The sequence below is a fragment of the Lupinus angustifolius genome, chromosome LG05 (genome assembly GCF_001865875.1).
Source record: "Lupinus angustifolius cultivar Tanjil chromosome LG05, LupAngTanjil_v1.0, whole genome shotgun sequence".
Taxonomy (NCBI): Eukaryota; Viridiplantae; Streptophyta; class Magnoliopsida; order Fabales; family Fabaceae; genus Lupinus; species Lupinus angustifolius.
This window is the reverse complement of record NC_032013.1, coordinates 904755-920817: the sequence shown is the minus strand read 5'-3', so window position 1 is coordinate 920817 and position 16063 is coordinate 904755. Positions and strand designations below refer to the sequence as shown.

Here is a 16063-nt window from a genome sequence, read left to right as displayed (position 1 = left end):
TCACTCAATCTGTAAGTATTAAGATGATACAATTACTAAGTGTATGAACTATTTTATATCTTAAACTTGTTTGATTATTTCTTTTATTTATTTATTTACAAAAGACAAAAATATATATCTATTTTTGTGTCTAACAATATTTTATCTTATTCCTACGTATCATAGGTGTAATGTGAAAATTAAGACTACATAGTTTTAGGGTAAAAAACTATTTTAGTGGGTTGAATATATATTAATTGTTTTAAAGAACATAAGTGACATATCAAGACCATTGAATGCATAAGCTGAAGAAAAAATGAAAACTAAGAACCCTTTTCTATCATTAATATGATTATTATTTTTATAATTTATAAGAAATAATTTTAAAGAACAAAAGTGACATATCATTATCTTCAAAAAATCATCCTAGAAAAAGATAAATACTCACAACCCTTCTTCAATCCATATAACAATAATTTTATATAAAAGAAGTAACATGTCATGATCATTCAAAAGACGATCCAAGGAAAATAAGTGAATCCTCGTGATTTTTTATTCATCTTTAATAATTTACTAAAAGAAAGATTAATCATTTATTCTTATTGAGTAAAAAAGTATTAATTAATTATTTTTTGTTCATTATTAAACTTTCCATTATTAAGTGAATTTTATATTAATTATTGGCAATAAAGAAAATATACTATGTATTTCAAGCATTATCATAAAATGTAATTATTATTTAAAAAATATTTTATGTTATTTAATTGTTCATTTTATTTTTATTAAATACATGGAAATAAAATAAGTTTTTGCATATAAATCCTAAACATATATAGAGGAATAAACAAAATGGAGAAGATCCACTTACACCAAGAGTAAGTTAAAAAAAACATATTTCACATTTAACTATTTATTATAGAAAAATCTAATAGTTCAAATCTACTTATTAATTCAAATCTTTGAATTTTCTTAAAATGAATCATGAAATAAAGTTTTTTAACTTTATCATAAAGTAAGTAAATTCTCCCCTAAATAAATAAAAATTGAATGTATAAAAATGTAAAAAAAAATTGTAAAGAAATAATACTAGTATGATAGAATAAAAAGAATTAATGCTTGTAGAAAAAATAAGCATTGAATATGCAGTGCAACAACACATTGAAAATTGAAATATTGACATGGCCCCATATACACGAAAACTTATGTAATATGACATTTCAACACGTTTAACTACACAACTCTTATTCTCTCTAATGCAAATTGATGTATAACTTTCTAAAGAAAGAATTAGATTAACCTTCATTGTATTTCTTTTGTGTTTTGTAGTATTTCTCTAAAATATTTTGGTGTGTTTCAAATGGAGTATATGGGATACATCTATAGTTAAAAATATGTGGTTTTGAGATAGAGAATGTCACTTAAAAAATGAGTACTAATTGTTAACTCTCTTTCAAAAACCCATATACATTTCTATTCCTTATATAAATTAACTGATAGAATTTTCCCATTTTTAAAAAGTTGATCATATCTATTATATAGTAGGGTTTATTCATTTTAAAACAAATTTAATATTTATAATTCAATGCAATTTACTCAATTTCAAAATACTAATAATATTTATTATCCCATAGAATATTTTTCATTTTAAAACACCAATCTTTTATAGAATGAATTTTTTGCTCCTTTTCAATTTATTATATTTAAATAAATTATTTAAATAGGTTGGATAAAATTAGGTATTTGTAATATTGGTAATACACTATATAATAATTTGCTTCTTGGCATTTAATATCAATGTTAAATGATTTTTCCTTTAAGAAGAGTAGTCAAACCAAATACTAGAAACCAATGAGATTCAACATATTTGGTTTTTCATCAAAAAATTATTTAATTTTTATTTACAATGTTTTTATGAATAGCCAATTTTATTAATTATATTGAATATAATAATATGATGATAAAGGGTCAAAACTATAATTTAGAATTTTAGGTATTACATTGGAATTGACATGTGCAATATCAGGCTTGAGAGCATCAATGATGTATTTCACATTCAATTCTAAAAAATAAGATTGTCATTGTCTAATTTATTATTCTCATTATTTATATTAAATATATTTAATGGAACATCATTATCGAAAAATCATGAGTCCTAGCTAGGTTTCTTTTAGCTGAATAGTGATCTGATGAGTATAATTGTATGATGTTAGAGGGAAAAGGTTTATAACATTCTTTATTCATATGAGATTTTCTTTTCACAGAATCAAGTGGTGGAGACTTTATAGTTTATACTATATAGTTTAACTTTGCTCATTCAATATCTAATTAATAAATAGAGTAAAAAATGTAGCATTGACTTCTTATTCAACTTATCATCCACCTTTCAATCAATTTTAAAATATAAATAATACAAATAAATAATAAATAATCCAGTAATTATATATGAATATTTATGTTATGTTGTGGCCACTTTCATCTTTGAGGGTTTACTTGGTGTACTTTTTAAGCACCAAGTTAATGTCTACATATTTGGTGCTTTGGTTATGATATTTTCAAACACCATATGCACTACTTAAAGGAAAAAGAATATTTTATTATTTTTTTAAATGATTTGGAATTGTCACCTCGTTTTTATAACAAAACATAGAAAACCAACTCTATACCACTTTCAAATGTATTGGTCTTTAAATTAGAATTCTAAACTTCAGAACCAATTATGCATTGAAGAATGTATTATTACTTGCAAGTACTAAGACGATGCAATTATTAATTACATGAATTATTTTATATCTTAAACTTTGGTTATTTCTTTTATTTATTGAGAAAAGACAGAAATGTATGTTTATTATCGTGTCCATTAATATTTTATCTTATTTCAACGCATTACTATGTGTAATATGAAAATCAAAACTATATAGTTTTAGAAATAAAAAATTATTTTGATTGGTGGCATATATTTTAATTGTTTTAAACAACATAAGTCACATATCAAGACTGTTGAACGCCCTGAGTTAATGAAAAAAGTGAACACTCGCAATCCTTTTTTCTATTCTTAATATGTTTATTATTTTATAATTTGTAAGAAATAATTTTAAAGAACAGAAGTGACATATTGTTATCATTTAAAAATGATTGGTGGAAAAAAGTGAATACTCACAACCCTTCCTCAATCCCTATAACAAATCTTTATTTTTTATTTTCTAATAGAAAATAACATCAAAGAAAAGAAGTGACATATCATAATCATTCAAAAGATGATCTAAGGAAAATAAATTAATACTCATGATTTTTTATCCATCCTTAATATAATTTACTAAAAGAAAGGTTAATCATTTATTATCATTGTGTACAAAGAGTATTAATTATTTATTTTTGGTTCATTATTAATTATTTCATAAATATTTATTAATTTGTCCACTACTAAGTGAATTTTATATTAATTATTGGCAATAAAGAATATATATTATGTATTTCAAGCATTATCATAAAATTTAATTATTATTTAAAAAATGTTTTATATTATTTTATTATTCATTTTATTTTTATTAAATACATGGAAATAAAATAAGTACTAACAAATAAATCATAAGAGTAATAAATAAATGGAAGGAGATCCACTTACATAAGGTAAATTAAAAAACTTACACTTTTAACCATCTATTCTAGGAAACTTTAATAGTTTATATCTACTCGTTAATTTAAAGGACTAATTTTTTCTAAAATTAATGGTTAAGATGCGGATGAATATGTTTTTAACTTACTTATGGAATAAGTGAATTTCCCCTAAATAAATAAAAATTGAATGTATAAAAAAATTAACAAAATTTGAAAAGAAATAATACTCGTAAAATAGAATAAAAAGAATTAATGCAGGTAGAAAAAGATTTAATGTACACTGAATATGCATTGCAACTGCTCAATCAATATTCAGAGAATGACATGGATTGATAGACATAAAAACTGATATAACATGAATTTAGAAGTTCACCTAACAATTTTATAATATGAATTTAGATTAACCTTGATAGTCATTCTTTGGTGCTTACTCCAAGTCCTCTCCTGTACTCGATAGTCTAATACTAGATTACAATGAGAAATAAGATTTATAATTTAGTTGATTAAAAAATAAGTTCAAAGTAGGACCATTAGATTTTTATTTTTGTCGGCCACATGTTACATTCCAACATGGTAATGGACTCTCGAATGATGGAGATGACCCAAATTCATATTTTGGTGTGTATTTCAAATGGTGTTTAAAAAATGAATAATAATAAGAAAAAAGTGATAGAATTTTTCCATTCCTTATATAAAAAAGTGATAGAATTTTTCCATTTTAAAAAAATTGAAAATATCTATTATGGTGTAGGATTTTTCATTTTTAAAATATTGATAATATTAATTACCTCATAGAATATATTCATTTTAAAATACCAACCCATTGTAAAATTAATTCTTTCCTCCTTTTCACTTTATTATATATAATAAATTATTTAAACATGTCGGATAAAATAAGGTTTTTACACTGTTGATAATGCATTATAAAATAATATGTTTCTTTTTAGATTCCCCTAAAATTAATGACTAAAATATAGAGTAAACTTAAAAAAGTTATTTGTGGCTAATGAATTTTTAGATTCCCATATGTGTAGCAAGTATTTGAGTGTACTAATGAATTTTTAAAATTACTTATATATTTATATATTTTGTAATAATTAATATATATAAATAATTATTACATGAATACTTGCATATGTATATAATAAATTTATCATTATGCTTCAATCACTAAAATTGATTATTAAATAATAAAAATATTAGTAAAATATAATGTTAAAATGGTATAAAATTATAATATATATAAAATGTTTAATTAAAAAGTTAATTTATAATTATGCTGATACACATGGGACGAATATCATTATATCTATATACTCATTCATAAGCTATTATTATGGGTATTGAATATTTTTGTAAACACCTATGAGATGAATATTTTTGTCATCCCTAATATGTATTAATTTTTAAAAAAATCAATCATAATTAAATATGAATTGTGGACGATGTCATTTGTAATATATACTTATATATTTCTCTATTATCTAGCATAATAAAATATATATATATATATATAATTGTTGCATCATGTGTCACCACCCATTGAACCATAGCTTCCATTTCTTCATACCAGATTGGAATTCAATTGTCTCTCTGAATCCCATTCTCACTCTTTCACCAATCACTCTCAATTGATTTGAAACCCTCACAATCCCAAAGTTATCTTAGACTCAAACTTTGAACCCTAACCCTAACCCTTCATTTTCCATAGAAAAATTATGTCTCACAATAAGCTTGCCCTAAACAATGAAAATCAAGACTTCATTTCTCAGCTTCCAGAACCCATTATCCATTACATATTATCTTCCTTCAGTGATAACAAGGATTGTGCAAAAACATGTTTCTTATCTAAAACATGGAGGAACCTATATTATTCAAGACCAAACATGTTTTTCCATGAAGAAGATTTCATACCTAGTGATTCTGATGTCATTAGCCTTGAAGGTAGAAGCTTATTCCTTCATTATGTAGAACAATCTTTGAATCGCCGAATCGAAATGAATTGCAACCATTTAGAAAGGTTTAAATTGCACTTAACCTTGTGTGATTCTGATGATATACCAAAATCAAATTATGTAAACCTAATACTGGAAAAAGTGATTGGTCTTGGTGTTAAAACCATGTCTCTCAAGTTGTGTTTCTTAGATAACCTTTCTCATCTTGTTCTTGATTGTAAAACACTTGTTAATATGCATTTGGATTGTTTCTGCTTCATCAAAGCATGCAAAACAATCAACATTCCCAATCTAAAAACTTTGTCTCTTTTCTACATTGATCTTAGAGATGAGTTACTAGAAAAATTGATTTCTGGGTGTCCTCGTTTACAAATATTGAGTATGAGTCATTGTAGTACTTCAAAAACTCTTCAACTTTTGGGTCTTAGTAACCTTGTTGAACTCAACATGTCTTTCTGCATAGATGTTAAGATGGTGGAAATTGGGTCCTTGTTTTTTCATAATCTTGTTCTAGAAGATTTTTGGTCTAATAGTACTATTATGAAGGTGGGTTTTGAAACAATGAAGAAGTTGCACCTATCTTATGGGAATTTCTTCAATGATACAAGTATATGGCTTTCTAATGAGCTTTCTGCATTTAAAGGACTCACAGAATTGAGACTTATAAGGCGCATGATTAAGGGCAAAATCTATAGCCAAAGTATGAAGAAATTGGTCATAAGCCATTGTAGAATTGAAACAAAAACATTGGAGATTCATTGTCCAAATTTGGTGTCATTTGAATATGAAGCCAATCACATGCCTTTCAAATTTGTTAGTGAATGTGTTTTAGAAGATTTTAGATATGAATTCTCTTTACTGCAAAATGGACGTTCTGAACAAATGCATGCATTGAACAATCTAGTACTTGGAAGCACTTTCACTTCCACCAAGAATTTGAAAGTGGTCATTGTTTTAGGTGGCAATAAGGTAAACACTTCGAAACTAAATCTGTGAGGGATCCATTTACTTCATGAGTAAGTTAAGAAAAACTTACTCCACATTTTAGTCATTTATTCTACGAAAACTTAACGGTTCAAATCAGGTGAATCATTTGATTTTGATAGAATGAATGACTAAAATGTGGAGTATGTTTTTTTAACTTACTTCTGAAATGAGTGAATCAGATTATATTTATGATGTTCTTCTTGTTAGAATAATGTCCTTGTTGAATTAATAAGTATATTGATTCATTATTTTCAGGCAGTATTCATTTTGGAAGGATTGAATAAACTCATGCTATCTATTCTTAATAAAGTTGATGATCAAATAGAGCCAATGATATTTATAACATCTCATTCTATTGATTGGAATGCTATTATGCCTACTTCTCCATCAGTTACTTTCTTAGCTATCAATGTGATATCATTATCTGACAGCACATTCTTCAAGGTATACAAAAAAAACTCAATATTTTTATATTTTTCGAAAAAGTACCATCTCGAGAGACAAATTATTGATTCTGTTTTTTGTATTTAAGGATAAAAATGTCATCATATTACATTTAAAATGTTACATCATATTATTTTTTTATGTTTTTTCATACACATATCTCTCCCGTACTAAAGAGGATTCTCACAGAAGTTATTTCATATTATTATGCTTTTATATTTACCTATATTCATATATATATATATATATGTGCTTATTTTTCTATTTTCATTGGCAGGAAATATGGGAGAATTTTCTATGCTTAAAAGAATTGCAACCCAGAAAGTATGCAAATATATGTTGTGTTAAGAAGGATTATAGAAGTAGAAGCATTCCTATTGAATTGCAGCCACATGAAGGTTTAAAATATGAAATGACTAGAATCATTTTGGAATTTGTTTGGTCAAAATAATTATCAATCACATGTTTAAGTGACCAATTATATGGAAGATAGGTTGAATATTTGCTTTGAATATATAAGTGTAGATGTTTATTATTTGGGTTCCTATTACCCAAAGTTGATGGTATTTGTGGTTGTTGTTGTTAGTGTCATCATGTTAATGACAATGATTCTATAACAAATTTGATGTTTTTATTTCATTTTCAAATCAAGTGGATGCTATTGTAGTATTTTATTTTATGTTATTATTGATTAAAATAACAAATTATAGGATCAAAGTATCATAGTGATGTTACTAGAGAAAATTATTGTGTTGTAAGGGTTATTTTCATGATATATTTAAACTTGAAATAGATTTATTATTAAGTAAAACTAAGCAATTGGCATCTTTGAGGGTGTTATAATATATGACACATTGATTATAAGATGATTGTAATATCTATGCACTGTTAGTATAATAATTTATACATAGTCATTGCATCATCTATAATTCAATTATTTACTTTTCGTAAGAGTTAATTATCATTGAATATGACCGATAAATGATGTATTGATAATGTATAAAACTCTTAATACACTCCCACTTTATACATTTTTTTTTCCTGTTATAAGATATCTTTGTATTTGGATTTTAGGTATTTATTTTATTTGTCGTTCACATTCAATATTTTTATCCTTTAGTAGTGCATTTGATAGCTATCTCCCTTTTGCAAAATTTTAAAGCAAAAAACTAGTCACTATGATTGGATCTTGAGAGAAGATAATACAAATAGCTCAATTGGTAGAAATATTTTTAAGATTTTGTTGTATTAAGATTACTACATTTTTATTCATGTTTGAAAAAGTTTTACGTAATTTTTTTCTAATAATTTAGGTACAAAAGCACACAAACTTTCATTGATAAAAGGGATAAAAAAGGTTATAAAATATAATTGAACATTTGAACCTCTAGCTCAATGAAAGGTATATGGATTTACATCATGAAATATTTTTTGTTTACATCAAAAGTGTAAATGAATTACTTTCAACACAAAAATCCAATCAAAATATATTAGACATTAACATTTTCCAAGCCATCTTTAATGAATGACATAATTTCCTTAAACAACAACACTTGCTACATTCATTGTGGTGAATGCAACTTATATACACTTGCATATTTATATATTTGTAGCAACTTTGGATTTTAAAATTTCTAAGCTTGGAAATATATATATTTTTAATCGTTGAATGTTGAGAACTATTGAATTTGTATTTTAATGACTAAGTTGTTGAATTTGTGTTTTAATTTTTTTTCCTTTAGTGCTTTTTTTCTCTTGAGTTTCTGTGTACAGTGTGTTTAAGGAACATTTCCAATTATGAATGTATTTTTATGGTTTAATTTGTTCCTTCTGTTTTCTAGCCACAGTTTTCTGGGAGTTCAAACCCCATGGTACAAAAAAAAATGATTAATAATTTTCGAGTGTACTATCAATGTAAAAATTTATACAAATTAATATTTTTAAAGAGTCATTAATAATTAAATATAAATGGTATGATGCAGTAACAATATATAAAACTTTTACACTATTGGTATATACATTTTTTCTCATAATTTATGTAGTTACAAAATTACTGATTAGATGTATGATTAGCATTCTACATTTAAACATATGAAAAAATCATCCACAAGAAAATAGAATAGAAAAAAAAAGAATAAAGAAGTACATAAAAAAAGAATAAGATAAATAAACTTGTCCTAATTGATGCCCAAAACGAGAAAAACCAAATACCCCATAAAAAATCATGCAACGAACCAACTAATAGTTACCAATGAACTTAAAAATCAGCATTTACTTTAAACCTAGAGAGTGCTAATTCACCAATTGTTGTTCCTGCAATAAATCCTCCAGACCAAGCATTCTGCACAGAACAAAGGAAAATGGATCAAACTCTTGACAATGGCATTAATCAATTAACGGAGCTTATTGTTTAGTGATTATCAGGTTATGGGTTCAAACCCGGAAAACAATCTCTCCACTTATAGAGTAAAATTGCATACGTCTATCTTCCTCAGACCATACTGTGGGAACCTCATGTACAGAACCGACTTTTTTATTTTGACTAACCAATCAAAAAAAATATCAATATAATAAAGGGTTCACTTTCCATGTCTTAATACATTAGAATGTGGCTACTTTCGTCCACTATCAAAATGAGGGTATGATGTAAATAAAATGTATAGTGTATGAATTTTATCTGCCACTGTATTATTACCATTCATTTTTAATAATCAATGACTCTTCAAAAAATACAAATAGATAGTAGATGATATATCGATTGTGTATAAATCTTTATATTGATAGTGTATAGATATTACACTCATTATTAAATATTTAAACAAATCCATAACATAGGTTGAGACATATTCTTTTGTGTGAACCAAGGGTACCCAAACCACATTTCTTTTTTTTTAAAATTGCATGGTAAATACTAAATATACTTTGAAAGGAAAAATTGTGGACATAATGCTATCTTATAAAAATATATCAAGTGAGGGGCAACACAAAAGCACAATGGAAATATACAATGATTGTTGAAGTTGGAGTGATAGATGTTGAACTTGGCACAACGGTAAGATTGTTACTTAGTGATCATGAGGCCACAAATTCAAATCCTAGAAATAGCATCTCCGCCTATAGAGGTATGGCTCATGGCTGTATACATCTACTCTTCCTAGACCCCACTAAGTGGAAGCCTTACGCACCGAGTCACATTTTTTTTTTTGTTGAAGTTGGAGTGAAACTTCAAACAAGAATATACCTTAACCCAAAACCAAACCATATTCTCATTGGTAAGAAATTAGCATTCTAGTGTTATGTTACATTGGATCTATAGTCACATTTATTTATTTTTACAAGGAAATTTTATATTAAGAGAACTTACCTGGAAATTAAAACCACCAGTTACTCCATCAACATTTAGTATCTGCAAAAGATAGACTTATAGACATTAGATTATTTTAAACCATAGATTTATAGTATTTCTACAAAGGTTCAAATTTAAAAATAAATAAATAAAAAACTAAGCTACCTCTCCTGCTAAGAATAGTCTTGAGCAAATTTTGCTTTCCATTGTGTTCAGAGAAATCTTCAATAAATAAAAGTAAAACAAACAAAAAATAATGGTAGCTGAGTTATATTTCTAACCACTAATGGAAGGGTAATGAGGAAGAGAAGAAGAGTGAGAAGAAAGATAACCTCTGATAAGGGAACACCACCAGCAGTAACAAATTCATCCTTAAATTGACCCTTCATTAGGAAAGGAGAAAAAAATGTTATATCAAGGAAACATAACAAATGGCTTTTTATAAATAAAAAGTGATTTATTTTGATCAAAAAATCACTTCAGACACTTCCAGATTTGTTTGGTTGGGCTCTTGAAAAAAAGCTGAAATTCAACTTTTTTAGAAGCTGTGTTTTAGTCTTCTCAAAAAACCATTTTGTCAAAATCACTTTGGTAGAATCACTTTTTCCAAAACAATTAGGCCCTTGATATTAAAGGAAGGATAGGGAATCTCACCTTTCCTATAACTTCAAATGTGCAGTCCTTTAACATAGAACCAATGGACATTAATGAATTGTTTGAAATGGAAGCCCATAAGATATCTCCATTTACACCCTGCATATGAGTAATATTTATATACTTTGCTTAGAAACGACTTTGTTACAACTGCAGTTCAGCATATTAATTAAAAGGGTGGCCGAGTACACGAGACTCCCACTTAGTGGGGTCTGGAGAAGGGTAGATGTATGCAGTTTTACCCTGCAAGCAAAGAGACTGTCTCCAGGATCTGAATCCATGATCTCATGGTCACTAAGCAACAACCTTAATTAGATAAAGAAAAAATATAATACCTGTCGTTCCAACACATAGCTCCAAAATCTTTTTGTTATGCCAAATTCAGGAGGATATGAATTGACTACCTTTTGTTTCTGAAAAGACACAACCTAAAACTTACTACAACCATTTGAATGTAATTTAATGCTTGTTTATAAGCTTAAGTAATTAAGTAAACAAATTGTGGAAAAGAGAAAGTTATAGCTAAATGGTGACTCTCTTGATACAACTTCATACTCAGCCAACAACTAAATGCATAGACAAAGGTCATTGATAAGGTTGTGCTTCTTTTGCCCATAGCTATGTTCAACCTTGAGTACAAGGTTGTCATTGAAGGGTACGGTAATGATAAGCTGCTTCGGCTCAAGCCCATTAAAAAGGATAACAATAGGTAACGAGCACCCGAATTGTAGTTCTAGAATGTTCCTACTTAGTTCTATGATTATGCCACTTGTATGGCTCTAGTAAGTTTTTGGGTTTCTTACATGTCTTTAAATATCGTACTTTTTACTATTTACCAAAGAAATCAATGAAGAAAGAAATCAGTTATTTTATTTTCACATTTTATGCTGTTCATTAGGAGTAGTTGTAATTGTCAGTGTCTGTTGATAGTGAGTTTTCAGCTCTCTATCAAACCCCATTGGCGAAATAATATAAATCACATTCTTCTTCCTAGTTAATACACGATACCATGCATGTAGGTTACTAGGTTTCTAAAATTTTGCAATAATCACTCGATCGATAATTTACCGCAAATTGATTCTTGTGTTCAATAAGCATGGACTTCAAACTTCCCACATGCAGATCAGGGATAAAGTCCACAATAAGTTTCCCTGCATCCAAATGAGACCAACATCTGTAAGAGGAAAAAAGGAAATGTACTTCAATCCTATCTTTCGAACACTTCAGAATTGAAAAGAATTCATTCGAAATGAAAATGATTTAACAAATCTTTTCAAAAGTTACAAATCATGAGATATTACACACAATGATTTGTAGATGAATTGAAGTCTTAAACTATCATCAATCGCAACCATTTCATACAAGTCATTTCAATTCTATCATAATCTGAAAATTCCAAACACAGGGTAAGGGAAAAGATTATCCTTTACCTTTGTAACCCGAACTGAACAGATAACGAGCACCCCAAGCAGATAACCGAAGAATTGCTGGACCGCTGAGTCCCCAATGTGTAACTAACACGGGGCCAACCTAAAATTTTAAATATTAATGCATATTTGTTTTCACTATTTGATCTGTGGTAATAACAAAACATACCTGTGTCAGCTGAGGTATATTCTTTTGGACACTAACCAATTTTAGTTTCACTTTAACTCTAGGGAATGTAACCTAAAAATAAATTAAACAATATAAAAGAGAAGAAAAGAAGCTTGAGTTAATGAGAAACAATTGTATAACCAGCATTTCTGAATAACGAGTTTGAAGACACGTGATATAGATAGCAAGATGACTAAAAGAAGAATCACACTTGTCTATATAAAGAGAATCTAAAAGACTCCACTGTGGTTATGAAAACAGTTGATTAAAAAACCGACAAAATCAGGGCCTATTCAATCATCATTAACAATCACCCGTTCATAAATCATCCATTGCAAAGCAGACATAGCTGTGTTCAGCAGATATAAAGATTTCAGAGGTCCACAACAACACTCTTCCACAAATATGATAGAACTATATGAGATTGAATTTTTCAGTCGGTAAACTTAACATCCTCTCATTATTATGGGGTGAAAGTAGCTTTGGTAATGTCATACATATTTACTGCTTTCCCTTTTCTCAATATATCTATAGCTCAAAATGAATGATTGAAACTCTCATTAACAAAAGAAAAGTGGACAAGCATGCTTCCACTGATAAGCTATATAAAAATATTGATATGGCCAAGAAAAGGAAAAAGGTATATAGAAAAAGATTAATGCTTTACCCCAGACAATTCCCTCAAAGACAAATCTTCTATTTTGAAAGTAAATAAACTCGGCATTGGATCTACAATTGAATGACCAAGCTGAGATGCAAGAGCATAACCCTGTGACAGAATGAACCCGATTAAAAATCTGATGGATTCATGCATCTCAAATCAAATAAATCAATCATCCACCACAACCTGTCGGCTACTACCACTGGCCATCAATAGATAATCAGCTTCAACATGTTCAACGTGATGAGCTGGTAGTTGTTCAACCTCGAGAAGGAACTTGCCACTATTTGCAACAGACACTGCTGTTACAGCTTTTCTGGTCTGCACAGAAACTGATTAATACAAAATTCAGCATTGACAGTTTGAAAGTACACTATTATAAATAACTAGACCCTGAATTCATATGAAGCAAGTCTGAGGCAAATGTAGGAAAAAAGTGGACACTGAACAACTATGCTTTAAAATAATTTATTAATGGATAATTGGATATCATATAGTTAGTCAGGATTTAACTTCAGACAAAGATATTAACCCTGTAACAGGTAGTGCTGGGGTTTATGAACACCACAGAAATAAGTAGGGCTGCACCTGGTTCTGCGAAAACCAAGCAACCCAACCCATATTTTTGGGTTGGTTCGATTCATTGGGTTGGTTTGGGTATTTTCTGGAACCAATTATGGGTGGTTTGGTTCCTTGGTTTGGCTATGAATGGAACCAAACCAACCCATAGAACCAATAGATAGAATCACAATAACAATACTACATCGTTTTACTAATACTAGGCACACTTTACAGACTACATGTGAACACGAAAACTCACGCTTAATCCTTCATTCGAATTTTCAACCCTTATTAGTTACACACACGAACCCCAGCTCTGTATAGTGACCCTGCCACTGCTTTGCATAGTGACCCACACACATAACCTATCATCATTGTCCCTATCGGCAAGATCGCCTTCCCTGATATTTCCTGGTACCAGCAGTCCAATACAAACAACAGCTCGAAGCTCAACATGTTGGTCTGTGCTCGAAGTTCTGTCTTCCACTCTCTATTCTCTGCTTGTCATTCAGACCCAATAGACCTACCCAAACCAACCCAATGAACAGCTGGTTGGTTCGGTTTGATTATGAAGATCAAAACAATATTTACCCAAACCAACATTGTTTGGTTAGGTTCTATTTTTGCATGAATACCTATCCAACTCAACCCACATGCAGCCCTAGAAACAAGTTATAGAATGCTCGGCAGTTATCGAACATACAATACCTCCCCTTCGGCAGAATCCACATGATGCAAAAAGGCAATATAGCATTACTAAATAAGTCAACATACCTCCCCTTTGCTTTACTTCAGACATGAGACAATCAATTATCGAAGAAGAACTGTTGCTGACAGGAAATACCCTACCATCATCCTCGATCTATGAGCAGTTAATCATAAATCAGAGATATCCATTATAAACAAAAACAACTAAAGGGTAGCTTTCCAGAGAACAACCTTCAGTTCCACCCCATGAGAGACAAACCAAGACATGGTATCCGTCGGGCCATGCGTATTAAAGAAGGGTCCTCTGAATTCCTTGTGACCCCTTGGATAGTTTTCTGCCAAAATCTACAAACTAATCATCACTCCGAACATCAAGTTGCCATTACAATAAGGCCTAATAAAGTTATTACAAGCAAGTAGGACACAACAAAACAATGTTATGACTGAAATCAACACTGATAAAACTGAATTATTAATCCCTCATAGGAAAGAAACCAATACAATGATCTGAAGTTGATTACAAAATTGCAATACCCAAACTAAATTCTGGCCATTTATTTTTATTAAATAAATAAAGCAGTGCTGATGACTAGAACATGGAAAGGAATAGTGCTATGCTACAAATACTGGGAAAAGAGGATTACCATGTTGTCAGCACAATGGCCATTTGTTACATTACACCGGCCTCCTCCCGAGACTTTCACCTACCAGCAATATACGAAATGAACATAAGAGAATGAGAAAAAAACTGCACAATTTAATAACTTGGTAGCATTATGCACATGCAGCTATAAAGGAATATGACACAGACCTTGGTGAGAGGCTTTCCCTGCTCGATAATAACCACACCGAGATGGGGTGCCACAGTCTTAGCATGAATTGCTCCATACACACCTGCTGCTCCGCCCCCAACTACCACCAAAAGTTCTTCCTTTGACTGCACAAGAAAGAAAACATTCTTAGATTCTTAGTCATGACAAGTTCTGTTTGATAACATTAGTGAATAGCTACATGGATCCCTTATAGATAAAGTAACAGTCATATTACTTCCCGGAACTTCGAAATTGAGTTTGGACACTGCAAACACAATTTTGAAAACAAAATTCCAACATGTTTGGCATTTCCAAAATTCGATGTACCCAACCTTATATTCGCTATCGAAGATAAGACTATGTACATCTACCCTCTCCAGACCCTACTAGGTGGTGGCCTTCTACACTAGACTGTCCTTTTACCAAAACTCAATTTGCATTCTCAACTAATACTAATGCTACCATACTATCCTCAAGAAATTAATTACTTCTCGTAACATCGTGGAAATAACCTATTCCACTTGCGAGAGTAAGACTGTATACATCTACTCTCTCCAGCTCGCCGACATTTAAAAGCAAAACAGACATTAAAATAAATAAAAGGGAAGGTACCTTTGGAGGTTGGGAAATGGCATGGATAAAGCACTTCCTTACTCTAGTAGTTAAGACAAATCTGAAAGAAAAAGAAGAACACTTTGGTATAACTGCTACCATTCTCTCTCACTCTCAACACACGCTCCTTTGC

General features: G+C 29.4%; 2 protein-coding genes across 3 annotated transcripts; one reads left to right on the top strand and one right to left on the bottom strand.

The window, feature by feature from the left end:
• LOC109347132 (F-box/LRR-repeat protein At5g02910-like) lies at window positions 5166–7431 on the top strand. The gene is made up of 3 exons (XM_019586854.1): window positions 5166–6518; window positions 6792–6980; window positions 7258–7431. Exons 1-3 carry the CDS (start codon window positions 5313–5315, stop codon window positions 7429–7431), a joined length of 1569 nt encoding a protein of 522 aa, XP_019442399.1. The 5' UTR covers window positions 5166–5312.
• On the bottom strand, window positions 9106–16063 carry LOC109347321 (uncharacterized protein YtfP). Of its 2 annotated transcripts, none has more exons than XM_019587080.1 (16): window positions 15931–16063; window positions 15318–15443; window positions 15151–15210; window positions 14738–14851; window positions 14573–14660; window positions 13424–13569; window positions 13244–13345; window positions 12577–12648; window positions 12411–12510; window positions 12049–12131; window positions 11316–11393; window positions 10981–11079; window positions 10659–10709; window positions 10492–10548; window positions 10345–10386; window positions 9106–9321 (listed from the first exon to the last, which is right to left on the bottom strand). In XM_019587080.1, the coding sequence occupies exons 1-16, from the start codon at window positions 16030–16032 to the stop codon at window positions 9238–9240; spliced, it is 1404 nt and encodes a 467-aa protein (XP_019442625.1). In that variant the 5' UTR covers window positions 16033–16063; the 3' UTR covers window positions 9106–9237. The 2 variants fall into 2 exon arrangements, with proteins under 2 accessions (XP_019442625.1, XP_019442626.1); XM_019587081.1 differs by having other exon boundaries at window positions 9242–9321; window positions 10345–10400.